Genomic DNA, 23603 nt, shown 5'->3' on the forward strand with positions numbered 1-23603 from the left:
CTGGGACTACAGGCGCCCGCCTAGTTTTTTGTATTTTTTTTAGTAGAGACGGGGTTTCACCGTGTTAGCCAGGATGATCTCGATCTCCTGACCTCGTGATCCACCCGTCTCGGCCTCCCAAAGTGCTGGGATTACAGGCTTGAGCCACCGCGCCTGGCCCATTTTTAAATATTTGTAAGTGTACAGTTGTATGATATTAGTGCATGTGCCTTGTTGTGTTACCATCACCACCATCTGTCCACAGAATTTTTCGTTATCTCCAATTAAAATTCTTTACCTATTCAACACTAACGTCCCATTCTCCCATCACTTAGCTCCTGGCAACCACTCAGGGTGCATATTTTAAAATATTAGCAGTGCTAGATAAAATAATGCTAACTCCTATAACAAATAAGCCCTAAAATATATAATGGCTCAAAACTATTTCTGACTCTAGAAGGTATGGAAGGGATGTTACTGATTGTCAGGCAGTTCTTTTCCCAGTTCTTCTCTAGAATTATTACAAATTTTGATTTTTCCATCATCCCCAATATGGCTTCTAAGGTCATCATACTTCCCTACCTCAAGACAACAGGTGAAGGAAGAGAACATGGTGAATTACCCATGTGCAGTTTATTTTAGGCCAGGCCTGGAATCAGCACATATCACATCACATACACTCAATCTCTTGCTGCGACTCAGTCACATGGCCTCAACTAGACTTCAGGGAAGCCGGGAAATATGGTTTAGTACATGAAGAAGAAATTTTGGGTTTGAGGGTAAGCCAGCCAGTCTCTGCCATCAGTTATATTAAGAATGTAGATATGCCTAGGAATCATCATTCATTCATGCACTTAGAACTTTTACTTTTTGAAAATCTAATTTTCCCTGGCAGAAAAAGATATTTCATTTTAAATATGTCCAAAACCAAAACATATCTGAATGGCATAATTAAAGTGTACATATAATTCCACTGAGAAGCAAGAGATATTATCTAGATATAGAAACCTTGAGAAACAATTGAGAAGCTTAGAGGAAGTCACTTCTTCACTCAGTTAAATCAGCTAAATGTCCAATGAGGACATCTAGAATGTTCAGAAGCTCTAGAATTGTGTGTGTCCTTAAAGAATACTTCAATAGTTATCATTTCTAAAATGTCAGCATCCATATCCAAAGGGTTTGTCATCTCTTAATATGCACTATAAATGCAACCATGATCAGTAGATTAATTCATTAGTTTGCAACACTGAGGAAGTTTTTAGTTGATAAATGTATTGATATTGAACACATATAGATGTGGCTTGAAGAGCAAAACAAACAGGCATATGTTACAGTTTCTCTTCACGCAGGAAGGAATCTACTTCCTTTCACTAATTGCACTTAAAGTAACCACAGGGACTCAGGCTCCATACATAGAACACTTAGCATCTGCGTTTTCCTTTCACACAATGAGAGAAAATGCATAAATGCATTTGTTGGCAATACTGACAAAGACCGATTTGTGGAATAATTGAAACCTTGATTTCTGTCATTAGCCGGATGTTTACAAAACCCATCTTCCTGTCTACATTCCAGATGTTTCTCCTTATTTTAATAGCTCTTTGTTTTTCATGGGTTTTGAATTCCAAATTTTAAAGTGTCAAGCAAAAAGACTTTAGTTGGCAAGTTTCATGGAGAATGACATAAGCTTAAACTTCCCAGAATTCTTGCAACATTTATCTGTAGGTCCTTCCAATTAGCTTATTTTCTGTAGAAAGCCTGAGGTCTTGAATTATGTCCTAGAGTCAACATTAGATGACTGAGCAACCCTTTGGTTCACCTCACTACTCTTGCACATCAGATACAAATTTTGGCAGAAAGTATTCTTTTTGGAATAATCTTTCTCTGCAACTTTGATTTCTCAGGGAACGAGCGTTGAATACAACACAGCCTGGGTCCCTTCAGCTCACCGTGGGAAACCTGAAGCCAGAAGCCATGTACACCTTTCGAGTTGTGGCTTACAATGAATGGGGACCGGGAGAGAGTTCTCAACCCATCAAGGTGGCCACACAGCCTGAGTGTGAGTATGAAAAGGAATGGGCCACATTTAGAAAGTGTTTATTTTCCTCTGCAGTATGCTTGAATTCTTTCACAGAACCTTTGTGAGGTGACAAAAATGCAAGAACGTTTCTTTTAAGTAACCTATGTAACTCAAGGACTTTTAAAAGTAAGATGACTTGTAAATAGAATGGCCTCTTCACTGAGGCCATGTACCGTAATGGCAAATTAACCTCTATAAAGGCCTAATTTATCTATGCAGTCTACATATTCATTTCCTAAGAAAGTGATCTACTCTGCCTGACAGTATTGTAGCATCATTCTTGGGTTTCAGCCTCCTCTGTTGAATTTTCAGATCCTTTGAATTTGTAAAGAGTGTAACATCAAAGGTAAAAGAACAATAGCATACAACTTCTAAATCCAGGGACTAATTTAAAAGCGTAAACACGCACCATATGCACTGAAAAAGCTACTAAAAGCAAATTGAGACTTGAGGAATATGATAATCTCTTTTGTATAATCTCATTTTCCTCTACCTTGAATCACTAGATTCAGCTATTTTTTTTTCCACAAAGTAAAGCAGCTGAATGTTCTTTGATCAACATATAATTCAATGATTTCTACTTTGGTAAAGGAAGAGCTCCAAAATTACATATTGAAAGCTATTTCTGTATTTGACAAAATTTTGTTTTTTCTTGTGCATTTCAAATGTTTTTTGACAAGATTAGTGGCTGATGAGCCATTCGCCAAATTTGTTTTGTTTCATATTTAAAAAAATTGGAATTTAAAATCAAAATGAAATGCATGGCTACTTGTTAAACTGCCTTATGTTAAACATCTAACTGCACCTATTTCCTTTTTATATAAATAAATTTATAATGATATTTTGTTTTCCTCTTCATTTTACGTGAAACTGTATTTAACTTCAAAATCACCTCTTGTATTTTGGGAATAAGGTGAAGTAGAGATTGGAAATATTTTAACTGGTAATTGTGAGAGAGTAACCTTTGTATTCTGTCACTTCTTGGGTGGTTTCAATCAGCATGTCAAAGAAGAGAGAACAGGAGATACAGTCTGAGTGCACTTTTGACAGAATCTCCATCCTTTATTTCATTTGGCCAGGGCTACAGACACAGGATGATAACAAATCAGAATAAAGTATTAATTGAAGGGAGGGAAGAGGGCTAAGCTGTACAATAGTACAAATTTTGCCTCACAGAAATAAAAGCTCAGCAACTTCAAAAGCATAGTCATGTTGAGGTTACAGACAATTATTTGGAAATGCGGGTCCCCAGGCATAATAATAATTTGTAGGATCCAAATAATTTCTGTTTGCAAAGTAAAACCAGAGGGGCACATTGTTAAAAATTATGAACATTATGGGATGGCTACAGCAGAACATGAGGCCTTGCGCAACTTCCCTCTTTGCTGCCCACGGAGCTGGTCCTGCTCCCAGATTTCTCTTCTGGACAATTTTTTGTTGCTGTACTGAGTTAAATCACTAGACAGTGCAAATTTCTCCTTCATAATGTCTATAGTAACATAATATTTCAGTCTTCTTTTTTTATTTTTGGGACAGAGTCTCACTCTGTTGTCCAGGCTGGAGTGCAGTGACACAATCTCAGCTCATTGCAACCTCCGCCTCCCAGGTTCAAGTGATTCCCAGCTAATTTTTGTATTTGTAGTAGAGACAAGCTATCACCATGTTGGTCAGGCTGGTCTTGAACTCCTGACCTCAAATGATGCCCCAGCCTCAGCCTCCCGATGTGCTAAGATTACAGGCATGAGCCACTGCGCCCGGCCCAACATTTGAGTCTTCAATTGCTTTAATGACTTTCTCTTCATAGATCATCTATGTAAAATCAATAACATTTATGACCATTTTGTATTTTTGATTAAAAACAAATTAAGCTATATATATATATCTCACACTCTCTATATGTTATATGCCATGTGGTAGATAGGTCAGCAGTTTAAAAACTTAAAGAAACTCTTGGTAAATTTTCTAATACTGGAACTAACTTTAAAAGCATGCTCATTTTCAAAAGATCAAATCTCTGTGAATTAACTGAATTTTTCATCTCCTAGTTATAAATTATCATGCAATTGTTATACTGTACTTTTCAGAGCTGACTAGTCATGATTGCATTGCACTTCTGATAAAAATCCTGGTTGGTTAACCTTGCTTTGTAAGAATGAGCATTTTTTTTTCTTTGATCAATACTATTGTTTCTAAGCATTCAACTCAAAAAAGCAATTTTCAGCGTTTTAATTTTTTTTTTTTTTAACACCAACATTCCCAAGCCAAGGGACAGTAAAGTGTTTTCCTTTTTGACACTGGCTAACAACACTCATTCCATAAAAAATTATAAAAAAAATAAAAAACTATGATACAATAATACAATATATTCTGCTTTTTTAAATATAATTAAGTTAAAAAGAATAATGATCGTATCACACATATGGCCTTAACTTTGTAAAACACAAACAATGACATAACTCAATTCATAAGTATGTTTAATGAACATTTATTATATTTCTAACACTGTTTCAGGCTGCATGAGGCATGTTAGAAAAGCATACGTGAGTAATAAAGCAGCAGTATTTATGGATCTCAGCAGATTTGGGGGGAAGCAAATATTTTAAATATGCAACAATAACAAAACAACTCAAGTAGGGGAACTTATAAGAAGTTGGTAAATGGAATACAAACAATCTGAGTCACAGATTTGCTCGTGGGCCCGTGACCTGTGATGGCTGCAACATATTACCTAGTTAATTTCTTATGCCCAAATTGTACTGCATCCACCTCCTCCAATCAGTCTTGTAATCCAGTTACAATGACAGCCACCTCTATGCTTTATATATCACACATTCCTTCCCATTCAGAAGGCAGTGTGAAATATGTGTGCAGAGGACCTCACTGGACCCAAGTCTCTATAAGCATTTACTTTGCTTAACTATTAGCGTAAATGGTAAGGTACACAATAACAAAAGCATAATTGAATAAAACATGTTGATTGTTGGTATTGTTGTCACATATAAATTATATTCTCTAAGAAATGAAAATGAAGAATCTTTCTGCTTTAGAAACATGATGCAGCCATGAGTTTTTTTCATTAATGGCAGCAATAACAGCCTTAGAATGCTAACCATATTTTGGCCTTTAGTAACAGCATTGTTCTATTAAATTACCCATTTTCTTACCAATATATGAAATAAGAAGAATTTCTTTTGCAGATCACTGTTTTATTTGCACTATAACTTAATTCTGTTTCATTGAACATTGCCATTGGATAATTCATCCCTTACTGAGTAGATAAGTAGTTAGGAATAAAGTAGCCTGCATAAACAAGATATTCAGAATATCCTTTACATGTGCAAAAGAGTTAGCCAATTCCTTCAATTCGTGTGTATTGAGTACTGCTAAACTCACTTGTCGTCTTTCTTACAGACATTAGAATAAATAAATAATATTATCATAAGTGATAGGCATTGCATGTGTATTTTATCTTCTGTTGGTAACATAAAATGCCATTTTGGCAATTTGAAAGTATTTCTAGGATAAGGAGCACTTACTTCATCTTCTCCAAGCCCGTTCAGTAAGACACCAATTACTGAAGAAAATGGAATATACCAGAGATCCTATGGCTCCTTTCCATTCCTTTTCTTTCCCATTCCTTCCTCCCATGCTCCTTCCCACCATCCTTCTTCCCACCATCCTTCCCTCTTTGCTATAAGCCCATCTTTCTGTCGTTAAGAGAAAATGTGAGGGCTATTTTATTACTTCGCTAGACTATCAGAATTTAGAGGCAAGATCAAGTTAAAGAAAACATTTTCATCAATATCTCTTTTCTGACAAAATGATCTTATCTTTTGAAAATGGGTCTCAGGTGAGTATGTGTTTGGTTGCTGCTTTTATCAATGTTTTTCCAAATGTGATGTGGTAATTGTACACTAAAATTACATAGCTTGTATACAAATTGAATTTCAAGTTTTTCATATTATTTGAAAATATCAGCTCTATTATACAAACCACATTCGCAAAGAATAAAACTGATGGAAAATATGTCTGAAATATAAATCAGCCCGTAACTGTTTCTAAAAGTGCATACATTTTGTGGTAATCATTTAAAGAGATCAGCAGCCCAAGATCCAGTTTATGAAATAATCGTTCGAAATAGAAAGGCTTGATTTATATGAAGGTTTGTGTCCCCTGATGATATCTTCTTTTTGCTAAACCCTTGCCCATTCTCCCTGCCTTTATGATGTATAATTTCTCTACCGTATTTTCAGCCAGGATTTAAGTCCCTGTCTGCTTAAGACTTGTCTAATCTTTTCATACCACATGTGGAGATTTTTTGAATTATTATTTGCAGTCCTTTAAGATCCTGTTAAGGCAGTTTAATCATAAAGGATGTTAAAATGGACCACATACTGGCTTGAGGGCTTGAGTTAGAATCAGAAGCCTATTTGCAAGACCACAACTCAATTATCTACGAAACTCTTTTATATTTAAGAGTTGTAAGTAATATTCTTAATCTATTATATTCTTTACACTAAAAAGATGAGTGAAAGCAACCCACCAAGTTGAGTGACTTTAGAATATATTATCTAGAGGAATAGCCGTATGTGCTTCTTTCTTCCTTCATGAGATTTTAAAAATTCTAACAGGGCTCTACTTGTATGGTTGTTAGGAAGAGAACAGAGAAGTTCAAATAATGTCTCTGAACATTACTACCTGTACCCTAGGGCAAGTTTGTCAATCATTGAGACCTCAGTTTCCTGAACTATAAATGGGAGTATCATTTATTCTTCTTCTTCCTAAGTTGCAAAAATGAAATATGATAACACATAGGCAGGCAGTCACTGTGTCTTACCTGACATCTCAATTTAAAAAAAAGAGAAAAGCTCCCTGACTCAATGGGATCAAATAAGAACATAATTTCAACTGCTCTACATTTACAAACAAAGTAGGAGACTCACCAGGGTAATCAATTGGGTAAATAAAGCTAATATAATACCTCATTTATAGTTTAGAACTAGCTTGATCACTATACAGTCAGCACGTTTACATACTCTGTTACTCTCTCCCTAATTAACCTCTCCTTAACATTTGGCAGGCTGTTATAGATTGGCTTGTCTCAATTTTGAAGTCTTAAGAACAGAAAGTGCTACATGATCCCATAAGATGTATCACAGCATTGCCATTTTATAAATAAAACCATGTGTCACTTATGGAAGGATATATATTCCAGGAATTGCATCATTAATTGAGTTCATTTTTCTGAGAACATCATAGTGTCTTACACACACCTAGATGGTAGAGCCTACTACTCACCTGGGCTATATGGTGTAGCCTATCACTCCTAGGCTGCAAACCTGTACAGCATGTGACAGTACTGAATACTGTAGGCAATTATAACACAGTGGCAGATATTTGTACATCTGAGCATATCTAAACATAGAAAAGGTAATGCATTGCATTACAATGATATGATGGCAAGATGTCACTAGGTGATAGAAATTTTTCAACTTCATTATATTTTTATGGGACCACTTTGGTATATATGTGGTCTGTTGCTGATCAAAACATTGTTACATGACACTTGGCTGTCGTTGCTTGGTTGATGCTGGTAGAATCTGGTTTGGGAAAGATATAAAATATCAGTTATATTTATTTAAGGACGGTTCCATAAATTACACTAAGTTGATCACAGCTCTGTCTAGCTCATTACTTTTGTCACTTGATTTACAACTATTAACTGCACTGCATTGAGATTTGAATAAATATTTGTAATGACCACTATGGCAAATCTGTCAGCTTGACAACAGTTCAGTTGTCTGATCCCGTACATGGCTAGACATAAATAATGGAAAGAAGTAAAGATAAGCACTGGCATAACATCTTTTTGGGAGCATACAAATACATTATTTAAAAAGTCTCTGGATGCAAAAAAAATTTTTTTCAGATATTATAAATAAGAGATGGGGAGTGTTAAAAACTTATGGTTTAGTATCCTCTGTGACCAAAGGCTTAAGGAATTCGTTTGGATTTAATGGTCAATTAGGCTAGATATGATGTCTTTTACAGTGACATATATTAGTGGAAAGATTAGAGGTAGGCTTGAGATGATGGGTTGTATAATTACTTCTAGAAGACTTGAAAGCAAATGTGAGTCACTGTGTTCTTTCTTCATTCATTTAAAAATATTTTGTGCTAAGTTCTAGACCTACAGTTACTAGTACAGTAACGGCAAGTCACATTTGTCTATTTAAATTTAAAAATATTGAAATAAAATAAAATTTAGAATTCAGTTTCTCAGTTACAATAGCCCTATTCCAACTGCTTAGTAGCACTTAAAATTTAAATAAAATTAAAAATCAAAAATTCAACTTGTCTGTTTTACGAGCCATATCTCACGATTTCATATATGATTACTGGCTACTGTATTGGAGATCACAGAGACCATTTCCATTATTTCAGAAAGTTCTGTGGGACAGCAGCAGTCTAGGCACTATGCTGGTAAATGAGGATAAAAAAGCAAGTCAGAAATGGTCCTAACTCTCAAGGAACTGGTAGTCTGGTGGAAAAAACTTTTAAGTAGAATTCACTAAAAACAACCTTCACAGATTTCATCTCCCTGAACAAAATTGTTGAGCTTTGTTCAAAACAAAAAAGTTAATTATGTGCAAAATTAATAGACATGATTTTTTAAAGGCCAGATAATCTAGACCTGAAGATAGTCTGTTTATTTACTTAAGTTAATCACATTAAAAATCCGTTACCTGAAAAAATACGTAAGTATCTTCCAAAGTGCAATTGAAGGTGAAGGACATAGCTTACTAGTTGCTTGGGTTAAACAGTGATATATCATAAGTGTAATTTCCCTAAGAAGCTTCTGTTGGCTCTCTTATTTTCTCTTTTCTTTTGAGCAAATATTATGATTCAGGCTTCTTCAGTTGGTATAACTAAACATCTAGAAAATTTATCTGCTTCATGAGAAATTACATAGAAAGCTAACTTCTCATAGATAGATGTAAGGGAGTGTAGGAAAGGGGATAAGAAAGTGTCATAGTAATGATTGGTTTTCAGGCAGCACTGTCAACTAGTCTGGGAGAAAGAGGTTCCCTAAGTAGATCTGATTTGGGTTTAATCGCCTAATTTGGTTATATACCCTACTAAACGTGAAAGCAGTTGGTTTGCTAAGCTGAATTAGAGCAAAAGCCAGCATGAACATCTTTGGGATATTGTCATCATGCTGGTGCAGCTGAATGAAACTCTACTCCAAGGATATGAGCTGAGCTGCTTTAGGCAACTGCTTTGATGGAGAGCTGATGAATACTACCAAGGAAGAGTAAAGATGGAAAGGAATAAGGCATTTTAATCACATATGTATTGAAGCACTCCCTCATCTTTAGAGCATATTTTTCTATGCAGTTCATAAGTATTTATTGAGTACCTACTATGTAATGAACCTTTTATAACATGCTTGGGATAGAAAATAAAATAAGGGCAGAAGTTTCTTTCTTTGTCTGTTTCTGTTGCTATAACGAAATATCTGCACTGTTTAATTTATAAATGATAGAAATGTATTGCTCATGGTTCTGGAGACTGGGAAGTCTGAGATTAAGCAGGTTTGATGTCTAGTGAGGGCTGGTCTCTGCTTCCAAAATGAGGCCTTGTTGCTGCATCTTCCAGAGGGTATGAACACTGTGTCCTCACATGGTGGAAGAAATGGTAGGACAAAAAAGAGGAGCTAGCTGTTCTCCGTAGCCCTCTTACAAGGACTAATCTCTTCATGAGGGTACAGCCCTCATGGTCTAATCATCTTTTAAAAGATTATTAAAATATTGGCATTGGGATTTAAATTTCAACATGAATTTTGGAAGGGACACAAACATTCAAAGAAGTTAGGGATACTTTTTTTGATGAAAATATCCCTGTAAAATAAATGGACCTAAATAATACTGAGGGATCAAATTTATTTTCTCTTTTTTTTTTTTTTTTCTTTGAGATGGAGTCTTGCACTGTTGCCTGGGCTGGAGTGCAGTGGCGTGATCTCGGTTCACTGCAACCTCCACCTCCCAAGTTCATGTGATTCTCCTGCCTCAAACTCCCACGTGGCTGAGATTACAGGTGCACACCGCCACACCTGGCTAAGTTTTTGTATTTTTAGTAGAGACGGGGTTTTAATATATTGGCCAGACTGGTCTTGAACTTCTGATCTGGTGATCTGCCTGCCTCAGCCTCCCAAAGTGCTGGAATTACAGGCATGAACCACCGTGCCCGGCCCTATTTCCTTTTTTTAGCCTAAAGTTAGTATTACAAAGTTTCAGTATATAATTAATGCATAATCTAATGCAGATATAATTTAATGCACAAACCATATTGTCTTTTAGCATAGAACATTTTAGTATATTTAGGAATTATCTGATATAACATTCCACCAAATTTAAGTAAAACTCCCTTTTAAATTACTGTACTATTTTATGGATTCTTTTAACTGCAGGTTATATTCTGCCTGCTGTAATATATGGTGAATTTTACATGTTACATAAAAAGTCAATAATATGACTTTAACTATTTTCCTTTAACTCCAATGTTCTTACATTATGTTACTTTAATTGCCCAATCTTTCCTCCTTGGGGAACCTGAGATCCCATGCAATGAGGAGTTGAGTTGGGACAGAATTTCTGATCACAGGCTATTCTGCAGGGAGTGGAGATAACCGTGAGTTAAAATAGAAAGATTTTAAGCCTAGGACAGGCAATTACTGCTTCTAATTGTAGTTGTTAAAGTCAAAGCTGAGATGTTGTCACTCATTGCTGGAAGGAAATGACCACAGATTTGTATCAACTGAAAGTCAAGCAATGGAACTCTAAGCCCATGGTCAATGGTAGTAACTTGTACATTGTCCTCTTATTTAAATCTTATTTAAATTGGTGTTCCAGGTCATCCAAATGGAAGTAGAATGACATGTTTAAAAACAAGGATTTAGAAATCAGATTGGGTTTGAATTCTAGCTTTTTCACCTGTCAGCTAACTGGGTTAAGTTAGCTTTTCTTCTGCAAAATGGAGATAATATCTATCTTGCAAGGATGCTGTAAAGATTAAAGTAAAATATTTAGGATGGTAATGCAATTGTGCATCTTCAAATGGTTATTCTGAGGATTAAATTAGATACTTAGTTTACTTTCTGGTGCGTTGTCAGCCCTCAATAAATACCAACTTCTGTTATAATCATCCATTATAAACTCCATTACTTGATTTTAATTATTTCTCATATAATGATGCTCCTTAATGCTGCACAAAATTTGCTAATTTCTGTGTCTGTGTTTTTTTTTTTTTTTTTTTGGATATGTTTGAAATGCTGTTCTTATCCATTAGGCTATTTCATAAGTCCCTTCTATTTTTCCTTTAAGATTTTGATTAAATATTTCGAAGCGCAAAAAGCCTATCCTGTCTAATTCATCACAGGGATCAAACTTTCAGTCTTCTTAAGCTCATATTTCACCCTCCAAATTAGTTTGAATCTCCTCATCTCTTCATTCATTCATTTATTCATTCATTCGTTCAACAAATAATTCATTGCATGCTTGCAATGGACTACAGTCTGTTTCTTGAGACTGGGAAATCGGTAATAAAAAAGACAAAGTACTTATCCTCATAAAGTCTATATTCTAATGATGAAGAGGAATAATAAGCAAATAGGCTGGGAGTGGTGGCACATGCCTGTAATCCCAGTACTTTGGGAGGCCAAGGAGGGCAGATCCCTTAAACTCAGGAGTTCCAGATCAGCCTAGGCAACATAAAGAAACCCTGTCTCTACAAAATATGGAAAAATCAGCCAAGTGTGGTGGTGTGTGTCTGTAGTCCTAGCTGCTTGGAAGGCTGAGATGAAAGGATTGCCCAAGCCTGAGAGTTTGAGGCTGCAGTGAGCCATGATTGGCTCCACCCTCATGAGGGAGTTCTTAAGATCTGATGAGATACAGGATATGTAACTGCTCAAGATGCAAGCGTTCCAAACTGTATTTTCAGGGGGTGGGTGCTCAGAAGTAAAATTCTGAGTACTGAAAAGTATAGGCAACAAAGTGAGACTCTGTCTCTAAATAAATAAATAACTAACTAAATAAATGAATAAATAAAAGTGAAGCCCACAGAAGCGCAAAACAGCTTAAGGGGACCTAGGATGAATAGGATAGGGATGATTCTAGATGGGAAGGTCAAAGCCTTGCTAAAGAAGGGATATGCAGAGGCACACCTGAAAGAATGTGAAAAGGTGGCAGCAAACACCTGTGAGGCAGGACATTTCAGGCAAAGTAAATAAGCAGTGCCAAGTTTCTGGAGAGGAAGAACAAAAGACTACTGTCCTGCAGCAGAGCAAGCAAGAGAGAGAGTGGTGGAGGTAAAGTCAAGCGGTAGCAGGGCTCAGTCATGAAAATCTTGGAAGCCATAATAAGGAATCAAGATGTAGTACTTAGTTGGGAGTGGGGCCATTTATGCAGGAGGGATTGACATGACCTAATTTTCATTTTTAAATTGGAAGCAAAGAGAACAGAGAAAAGATGAATACAGTAGTTTAGTGATGAGATAGCTCAGGTAGCCTGGTAATTTTAGAAGAGTAAAGAACTAGTAGAATCCAAGATGCCTTTGGAAGATAGAAACAACAAGACTTGCTGCCGCAGGTGGAATGGGAGAAAAGACAGAGTCCAATTGTATTTCAGATTTTGGGCCTAAGAAACTGGGTGAATGGTTGTCACCATTTCATGGGATCTAAAAACTGGAAATGGAACTAATTTGGAGGGTGCGTAGGGAGGAGAGAGATTTAGGGGATATATCAAGAATTACTATTTTTTTAATTCATGAAGTTTAACTGTTAAATGTTTGCAGATTTTATTTACCTAATTAGGCTATGAGATCAAAGGAAGTTCCCAGGATTTCTTTGAGTATAAAAATAAAAGAAAATGCCACGTACGACCAGGCCAATGGCCAATGCAATGCAGTACTTAGATTCTAATAGTGGCAAAGATGAACAGTTGGGGAAAAACCATTGGGTCATTCTTCATGTCATAAATTGTAAAACGTCTGTGCCCTACACATCCCTAATGAATATGTTACAGAGATATGTGCAGTGCCATGTACTAAGATGCTCGAATATTTGTCATTCATAAAGAAACCTCCTTTTTAGAACACCCCCCTCTCCCTCTGCCGCCCCGGGTCAGGCTAGTGAAGTGTAATTTGATGGGAATTGACTATAAGAAGGCCTCAGATCAGCAGCCCAGTCTTCCAACTGCCAAGATTTTCTGAGGAACCCATCCAAAAAGGGCAGGTCAGTGCCAAAATAAATGTTAGCCCAGAACCAGTTTGTTTTCTGATGTGTACTTTGCCTATGTTCATTGAACAGGAGATTGAATTCTAATGGGATGTCAATTCAGGGATGATCCAGAAGTTGAATCTCCTTACATCAGAATTGTACCAGAAGCTTGGTTTCTGTCCCAGGAAGGGCCCTAGAATTCTACTAGAGGAAGTTGCTTCCAACATCTCATTTTTTAACCCTTTTTCTTACTGTTGGGAGTCGGAGTCTCCATTAACTCTGGGTACCCAGAGTCTGAAACATTTCCCAGTGCCCTGAAACTTAATTTTAAATCCATAAATACTTTAAGATAGTAGATTCCAACCATTGAAATGTACAACCAATAAACCTGGGGACAAGAGCTTTTAAGGCTAGCCATAGAATATGTCAGTACATTAGTGAGAGCCCAAGGCCTGTGTCTAGATTCCTAAGTACAGGGGTGCTTATCCTAAACAATGGGCTTACAATAATGACAGTTTCTCTTCCTGAAATGGAAATATCACTTAAAATATAAGCAAAAGATCTGTGTTCTAGACTGAGATTTTCTCTGTATTCTGCTGTTTGTTTTTTGGGAAGCCAGTTACCCTTTCTGATTCTCAAATTCTTATAAAATAAGGATCATACTGCTCGTATTGGGATAACGTGAAGGGGCACTAGAAAAGCCTCATTAAGGAACACTGCTAGCTGATCTTACACAATTTACTTCAATTTCATTGCTTTTTCAAGTGTCTCCCTTAGAAATAAATAAGTGAACTTGTTAACCCGTTTGGGTGTTGTATTATTTATCTAGAGCTACCTTAACAAAGTGCCGCAAACTTGGTGTCTCAAAACAACAAAATGTATTTTCTGACCTTTCTGGAGCCGAGAAGTCTGAAATCGAGGTGTCAGCAGGGCTATATTTCCTCTGAAGGTGCTTCAGAAAAATCCTTCCTTGCCTCTTCCTAGCTTCTGGTGGCTTCTGGCAGTCTTTGGCATTCCTTGGCTAGTAGCTGCATAATTTCAGTCTCTGCGTGCATCTCCACATGGCCTTCTCCTCTCTGTGTCTCTGCGAATCCTCCTCTCTTCTTATAATGCACTTGGGATCCACCTAAATCCAGTATAACCTTGTCTTAACTAATTATATCTACAAAGGTATTTAATCAAATAAGGTCACATTCTGAGGTTCTGAGTGTACATGAATTTTTGGAGTACTATTCAACCCGATGTACTGCCCTGTGAATTTTAGTAAGAATTCTTACAAATTCTTAGTAAGATTCAATGTCATCTGTTAGAGGACTGAGCCAACTATGAAGTATATATTGTGCTTGTATGTCTCTATGTGAATGTGTGTGTGTATATATATATATGTGTGTATATGTGTAGATGTGTGTGTGTATGTATAGATATGTGTGTGTGTATATATGTGCGTGTGTGTGTATTCAGGTCATAGCTGTTAAAATCAGAGTCCAAATATTGGCATTCGTGTCTAGGAGAAAAACATTTTAGGGGTTTTATCAATTGGAGATCAAACAGTAGAAATCCAAGCCTGTGGTCAATGTTAGTAAGTTTTCACAGGCAGCTTAAAACGTAGCAATGACAACATAATTTTTTATATATATATATAAACTTTTCCATATATAGTACATATATATAATTATATATAATTGTATATGTACATATAGCATATATGTATACATATAGAAAATTAAAGTGTATGTGTATACATGTATATACATTAATTAGCAAACTATATTTTTTATTTTGAAAACCATTTCAGTCACTGCCTCTCAAAGAAGAAATGTTGATATTAAAAGACATCCGTAGTGTCCTTAAAATCATATTTGATATGCTCTTACCTTCTTCCGCTCTTCAGAATTCTAACCCTGCCTTGTAAACTGTAGGACATAGCACTTTCTGAATATTAAGGACTGCAAACTGCTTAGGTGGCCTGAAGGAAACTAATGAGTGAATGAAGTTAGCCAAGTAACAGATTTTGCTGAAGATGCCTGTGAGATTTGTTACTGACATTGACCACATGCTTGGATTTCTACTGTTTGACCTTCAGTTGATAAAAACCCCATAATGGTTTTCTTCTAGACACTGATGCCAACATCAGGACTCTGATTTTTATTTTATTTTATTTTGAGACGGAGTTTCGCTCTTGTTACCCAGGCTGGAGTGCAATGGCATGACCCCAGTTCACCACAACCTCCACCTCCCAGGTTCAAGTGATTCTCCTGCCTCAGCCTCCCGAGTAACTGGGATTACAGGCATGCACCACCATACCTGGCTAATTTTGTATGCTTAGTAGACACCAGGGTTCTCCATATTTGTCAGGCTTGTCTTGAACTCCTGTCCTAAGGTGATCTACCCACCTTGGCCTCCCAAAGTGCTGGTATTACAGGCATGAGCCAACATGCCCGGCCAGGACTCTGATTTTTAACAGCTGTGGCCTGAAACAGTAATTGTGTGCCATCACCTTAAAATCTTTCAGCTTCAGATGAATAGCAATACTTTGACCTGTAAAACATCCTGTAAGCAAGAATTATGGCCCAACCCAATTCCTACATTAGATGTGACTAAATTAAATGCAACAAAACTAATAGTGTTAGTGCCAGAGTTTGAAGCTAGCATAATATTCCTACTATACTGCTAACTCTGTGTATGTGTGTGTGTGTGTGTGTGTGTGTACACAAACTAAGATTACCATGATTGTTTTAGGAAAAATAAACATTAATTGCATTTTGACAACAGTCTTTAATGAGTTAAAATTCTTATTAATTCACCATTGATAAAAATTAGTTCAGAAAACATAGCAGTGACAATATAATATTTTTAAAATATTGGCCGGGCGTGGTAGCTCATGCCTATAATCCCAGCACTTTGGGAGGTCAAGGTGGGTGGATCACGAGGTCAGGAGATTGAGACCACCCTGGCTAACACAGTGAAACCCTGTCTCTACTAGAAATACAAAAAATTAGCCAGGCGTGGTGGTGGGTGCCTGTAGTCCCAGCTACTCAGGAGGCTGAGGCAGGAGAATGGTGTGTACCCGGGAGGGGGAGCTTGCAGTGAGCTAAGATCACGCCACTGCACTCCGGCCTGGGTGACAGAGTGAGATTCCATCTCAAAAACAAACAAAAAATCTCGACATTGGTGTGATTAAGCCAGCCTGGATGAATTATACTAACCGTCATGCCAACGACCATGCTAGGCACATAGTTTCTACTATCTGCTATAAATCACCTATTTGATTTTAACTCTCAGTTGACTTTCTTGATTCAAAGCCCTCTCCTATGGTCTTGCAGTGAAATAAAAAATAATGATTACTACTTCTATTCTTCAGAAGGGTTAATTGGCTTGTAGTTCAGTACAAGCTCTTCACAAAAATGTTTAGGACTCCCAGAAATGAGTAGATGTTAATTCTGGTGGTATGGTTCATTATCTAATATATTTAAGAGCAAAAACCAATATAATAATAAATTTAACATATCACTTACATTTTTATTTATGCCACAGAGTATTTAAATTAAACAGCTTGATTAATTTTTATCACTTTGGACATAATGTTTTAACATTTTCTTTATAACCTAGTATTTTTATAGTATTTTTGCCAATCTTTATAAAAATATTTAATTTTATATTATTACAATTAATTTCACTTATTTCATTTTTACTTATGGGCCTACTAGGAAATTTAAATTGCATGTATTTGTAGCTTATTGATATTGGACAGTGATTGCTTATATGTATATTGCTTGTGTCTTATGTCCAGTCAAAAGGAAGCCAAGAAGGTTGTCAATCTGAAATTAAATTGAGTTTTAGAGTTACCAAAATACAGTGGTTAAATTTAACTCTTCTCAAATAACTGTTTCTAAAAGTTATCTAAATAACATTCATAGTTAACTGTCTTCCTTATTTTGCTCGGTGTTTACTCAACATGATAACAGCACTTGAGCATGACTCAGTCATTTTTTTTCCCGTTGGTCTGGCTCTTTGTGTCACCAATAGAAATAAAAGCAAAGGCAGTGGAGTTGGGTAGAGAAAGGGGAATTTTTGATCCAGAGCAGCACAACAGGGTTCCTGTATTCAGTTTTACCTAAAGTCATTCTTCAACTTCTGTGAGACGATTTACCGCTGAAGTCTATTTGTTTTCCTGCTGCTATCTCTGAACAAGCCCAAATCTTCCATGTGGTTAATAAACTTCTTATCTTTTGAATACTGAAAATAAAATAAACTTAATCCTCAGGGTGGTTCAGTCAGCCGACCAGAAGCCTTTTAGATGCTTCTTAGAGATACAGGGAAACTAGGTTTTCTGCCCTGTGTGATTATCAATCTTTCCATTGCATGCGTGTATGTATAAGGGCATTAAAGGTGCTTCTCAGTGATAAATGTCAGTGAAATCACAAAGTGAAAATTAATTTCCGTATTGTCAAGGTCAGATGTATACCCGGGTTCATTGTTACTGGAATTTTTATTGTTGCTGCTATTAGGAAAGATATTTTATTTTGGGCTCATTTTTTTCAAGTATGGAGAAAGAGCGACAAAAATTCCTCAATATACATATACATTGCTCAGAAAAAAAGCACCTTAGCACAGTCTGATCTGTTAATTAGGGTAATTATTTTGAGTGTCTCAAAAAAGATCAAGTTTAGAGGAGTTAGGTGGGAAACAGAACAAACATGATCACAGGATCTGGAGACTAGCTGATCTTCCTGAAAAGCAGCTGACTATCCATCAATAGAAAAAGCAGAAAGTTGAAGAAGAAATAAATAAAGAAGAAAAGAGTTTGTGATATGCCCATTAATAGAAGTAGGGTGTGAAATTATCAAACTGGGAGCTTAATAAATTAAGAGAAGATGGGGGAAAGAACACTTATAACCTAACATTATAGGTTATAAGTGTTCGTACAGGAATGAAAAACCAGCTGTACATCTCTGTATACAGCGAACTACCTCAAAGCCAGTGTGGTGCCAAACCTGTGGATTCCCTCACCCACACAACTCCACCCACACACATGCCCAGTTTAATCTATTCCAGTGTTTCCTTTATCAGTGAACAACACCAGAAGCACCTAGCTATACAAATCTATATTGCAGGAGTCATTCCTGATGCTTCCATCATCTTCACTCTCTTACCTCCAATCCAAGTCCTGTTGATTTTACCTTCCCTATAGCTCTTAAATCCCTACCCTTCTCTTCATCTCCATGGCCAGCAGTTATTCTAATTCAAGCTGTTTTCTTCTCTCTTCTGGACTGTGGAATGTTCTACCAACTGGTATCGCAACACTCATCTCTGCCCCCCTTCAATTCACTCTGTGTACAGCAGAGTGAAAAATGCTTAAAATGGCAATTTCTTTCTGATTTTTAGAATAAAAGATTCATATCCTCCCAAGGCTTTTAAGGCCTGGCATGGACCTGTCCCCAAGAATTTTTCTCACCTCATTTGGACTCCTCTCCTCCCTGCACCTTGGGGTCCTGCCATATTAAGACTGTGAGTTCTATGGAAGTGTTCACTCTTTTCCCCTCAAATCCCTGCAGTGCCCGGAACACTGTAAAAATAGTTAACATTCATTGAGCATTTCATTTGTTCCAAATATAATTCATAAATTATTTATTATTCATCTTCATAACATTACTTATATGGTAAGCACTGCCCGTTTTTTTAAATAAAGAAATTTAAACACAAAGACATTAAATAACTTGATCCTAGTCACATAGCTTGAATGAGTCTTCTGGATTTGAACTCTAAATCTCTGATTCTGGAGGATATATCCTTTGCTGCTGGTCTCTGTTACCCAAGATGTAATAGATGGGATTTGCTGGCATCCTGTGCATCAAAACATCCCGGAACTCTGACTTCTGTGAAACCTGCATGTTAGAATAGAGTGCTAAATTTCTTCCTTAATTTATATTCCCTCCCAAAAGAGCCAGTTTACTCAAGGCAGTTCCTTATCTTTTAAAGCCTTGAAATAGATAAACAATAAATTGATTCCCCAAAGAGATGGTATCTTTTAAGGTGGGATCTTTTTTTCATTATGTAGAAAAATGTGCTCACTTGACTGTCTGAAAAAAAGATTACTGCTTCCTTTTCCTGTAATAAATGACAGCAGGGCTCTTTTATAAAAGCAATCTATACATGTCATTTATTGCTCTATTAAAACTACAAACATCAGATATTGATTGTTCCCGTACTGACCATAATACAAGCCAACTTTGAGAAAGGTCGCTGGGTTTAGTCACATTATTACCATGGGAAACACTCTGAGTTGTGCATAAGCTGAAGACACCTGTCTCCGTGATGCATATCTATTTATGGGGAACTGAGATTTTTGCGTGTGGAAATACAATCTTGAGATATATACAAGTCTCAAGTCAATGTGAAGTAAGGAAGAAGCCAGCAAATGCCCTTTCTGAAGGTTTCTGCTTGGGAGTCTTCTAAAGAATTAAACATCAATTTATAGTCTGTAGAGTATAGAGATACAACAACAAATGAATCTCAATGTGGATTATTTATGAGGAAGTTAAAAGGCTCCATTTATATTGGCGATATCACATCTGGATCATCTTGGCTTTTCTATCAGGGACTCTTTTGGCCAGGTTTGGTGTTTTTGGTTGTGTGTGTGTGTGTTTTTTTTTTTTTTTTAGATGGAGTCTTGCTTTGTTGCCCCGGCTGGAGTATGCAATGGCACAATCTCGGCTCACTGCAACCTCCGCCTCCTGGGCTCAAGCAATTATCCTTCCTCAACCTCCCAAGTGGCTGGGATTACAGGCACGTGCCACCATGCCAAGCTAATTTTTGTATTTTTAGTAGAGATGGGTTTTCACCATGTTGCCAAGGCTGGTTTTGAACTCCTGACTTCAGGTGATCCACTCACCTCGGCCTCCCAAAGTGCTAGGATTACAGGTTTGAGCCACTACACCCAGTCCAGGTTTGGTTTTTAAGCATAATCTTGGTGAGAACTCAGGCCACATCCTTTTAGGCATCCATGGAATGCTGTGTTTTCCATCTCCCCTTTGCATACATCATCTCTTCATGTTCTTCTAACAATACTGACAGTTAAGAAGAGTAAATACTTCTTCCTCCAATTGTCTAATGAGCTAACCAATATTTGGAAAAGCTTCAGGGTCTTGATTTCAGGTAACAGTATTAACTACCATATTATACTGAACACTTGCTTTTTCATATAATCTCATATAATCCTTATGCTAGCTCTGTGGTACAGAAATAATGAATACCTGAGAAAATGATGCTCTGAGTATTTAATACTTGGCCCAAGGATACACTAATATTAAGTAGGACAAGGGTTTTTTTGACTCAGGAATCAAAACTAAGATGTTTCAATCCTACCTGAAGCATTTTTTTAAAGCACTAGTTATCTAAGAGATAGTTTCTGACTTTTCTATGTGATTTTATCAAAAGTCCTTGACAATTCATTTGAAAATTAGAGTTCTGTGAATACTTGTTCCTAAACTGAATTTTCTGAGACAGGCATCTTGAGAAAAATGGATGATTTTTTTAAACTTTCTTTGAATCTCATGAAAGAGACTACATTTTTCTACGATTGGCAAAACATGATTTGATTTGTTGATGGTGGTTATTAGGAAAACAACTTAATGGTAATTCCATGCTTTGGGGAAAAGGTGGTTTCCTCAATATGAGATGACATGTGCGATCATTAATTTAGTTCATCTTGGAATTATTCTCATTGTTTTTACTTGAAAACCTCATCATCTGAAACCTTCCACAATGTATAGGCTAGTTTTTGTCTCCATTTCCCAACTTGTAAGTTCTGTTCTGGAAAGGCTCATGTCAAGGGTGTTACCCATTCAACTCATTCATCCTGATGTTTCCTGTCTCACCAGATTCATCCTTCATTCATCCATCAATGCAAATTCTTAATTGTTCTTCAAGAAATTGTTCTTAATTAAGCCCCCCATTACCATCCCAGATTCCTATGTATCTCATCTATAGATCTATTTCTAGAATTCCTATATGTTTGGTTGTCCCAAGAATGTTTAGCCTTGATTATATATGATCTGTTGTTCATTTATAGTTGTTTTCTGTGCATTTTCTCCTTCCTAAGTTCCTTGAAAATTTATAATAAAAGTTCATAGTAAAAGAGTTCACAGTTCTAGAGAAAGCATTGTATGCTGAATGCATAGAAATTATTATTAGACTTTAAAATTATCTAAACATTTCAATCACAATGGGGAGTAATGAGACCCAGGCTACTGTGGAATTATTTTTAAGTCAATATGGTTAGGTGTATATGACATCAAACTTTCAGTAATGTGTAAATGTAACATTTAGTATGTAAACTTAAGCACATTTGGGTGAAACTTTAAGTTTTTATCTTCCGTTTGGTGTGTGCGGGTAGTTTTTCTAGATGATAAAAACAGTTGCATTTGACATTACTTAGAAATCTGCACTTGAAACAATTTGAGGCTTCCACCATGCAGTCCAGAATCTACCTTGTTCACGACACTTTGCATTACTAGGCATTGCTTATGTTTTCCGAAGTAAAATTCAAAATGCTGTACATTAAAAACATATTCTACATACTTCCCAAGGTTATTACTACTTGGTTGTGTTAGTGAAAATTCTGAGCTGTCTTCCTGAAAGACCTTGTCTGGAGGCCAATTTCTGTAATCCCTTTATTATCAAACTGTTTCCAGTTCTAGGTTGAATTACAAGAAATCTGCTTGGAAGATTATTTTCTTCACAGGGAGTCATTAAAATTTTTTCTATTAAGCTGTCAAAAATATTCATTAATATCTAAGCATATACATATATGTGCACAAAGGTAATATATAAATTATATCCATCATCTATATCACACATTATATATGTGTGTGTGTTTATCCATATCTGCATCTGTTCTATATATATTTATACACACATATATAATGGCACAGTTTAGTATATTGTGTGTTAGCAGATAGAAAATATTAAAACTAAAGGTGAAATGAACAGGTAATAACTGCTTCCTCCAACCAAATGTTGCCAGACTCCTGTGGTTTTGTAATAGAAATCTACCCTATTGTTTGTGCTTCTTCCTAGCCAAATTACTGTCATATCTCCTAACTATGTACAGTTCAGTCAAGAAGAGGTTTCATTATGTTAATAATTACATTGCCTGCAGGCTTTTTGATGTTGCATTCCTCGTACAGAATAGAAACAGATTTCATAGAAATATCATTAAAGCTGTTAACTACAGAAGAAAAAAAAATCAAAGGGGCAATCAACGCATACACTTTATTATCAATAACTGTAAGTAGTTTCAGAAATGGCTTGCATTTGAAACACGTTCAGTGAGGAGATCATCAGCAATGGAAGCTGCTGCTTAAAGGAAGAGAGCTTTGTGGTCTAAATCCATTTGGATCACTACAGATAATTACTTAGATCCCTTGCTATTCATTTTTAAATATAGGCTCAAGAATCATTTTTAAATTAGCAAACTAATAAAGGGATAGACTCAACCTCAGAATTCTGACCTGAATTGAGGCTATGTGAATTATAGGTCATTATTTGAATGACAACAGGTGACAGTTTTTCTTCAAATCCACTTTTAGTTGTTTTTTTTTTTTTTTAAACGGTGCTGTTAAATTGATGATTTAGGAACAGTAGAACTCATTGTACTACACAGTCATTTAAAAAAGACTTTAAATATTCAAATGTTCAACTACATATTCCCTGACACTAACATTTATCTTCATTTTGGACTTCCAGCTGAGAAACATAAGTATAATGGCTCGGAGACATCAGCCTCGTTCAGTATTATGAAGATAGTGGCATGCCTTGATCCTTCTAAAGCTTTTTCTTTGAAAACCTCATATTCAGATTCTTTTTTGAAAGGGATTAATTAAGCTCCCAAGGTTTTTAAAGACACATATTTGATAAATCATAATTTAGGTTTTAGTCTGATTATTGCAAATATAAAATTTCTTATAGTAAAGGGAAGACAGGAAGGCAGATGGTTAGATATCTGAATGAAAACAGAGCAAGAGAAAGAAAAGATAAAAAGTGTACTGATTCATGTACGCTATGTGATTTGTTGATAATCAGGAGCCCTAACATCCTATAACCTAAAATATTTGGTGAATTAAAGCAGATAAATTCAAATGTCTTTGAAATACCCATGATTGGGAAAATAAAATAGAAGTCTATTTCACAAATACATTTTAGCTTTGAAACAGTAGCATTTGATTAAAAGTTGAAGATTGCTCTTTAAAGTGAAATGATGTTTTCCCA

At 36.1% G+C, this 23603-nt stretch overlaps 1 protein-coding gene across 1 annotated transcript in view; it reads left to right on the forward strand.

The window, feature by feature from the left end:
* LOC105534661 (netrin receptor DCC) overlaps positions 1–23603 on the forward strand; it is a 389147-nt gene that overhangs the window by 15213 nt on the left and 350331 nt on the right. Inside the window, exon 2 of the mRNA XM_011973437.1 lies at positions 1884–2038. Within this exon, the coding sequence (XP_011828827.1) occupies positions 1884–2038 (155 nt within the window). The remainder of the gene's footprint in view (positions 1–1883; positions 2039–23603) is intronic.

This window comes from Mandrillus leucophaeus, unplaced genomic scaffold (assembly GCF_000951045.1).
Source record: "Mandrillus leucophaeus isolate KB7577 unplaced genomic scaffold, Mleu.le_1.0 Scaffold1375, whole genome shotgun sequence".
NCBI classification, from domain to species: Eukaryota; Metazoa; Chordata; class Mammalia; order Primates; family Cercopithecidae; genus Mandrillus; species Mandrillus leucophaeus.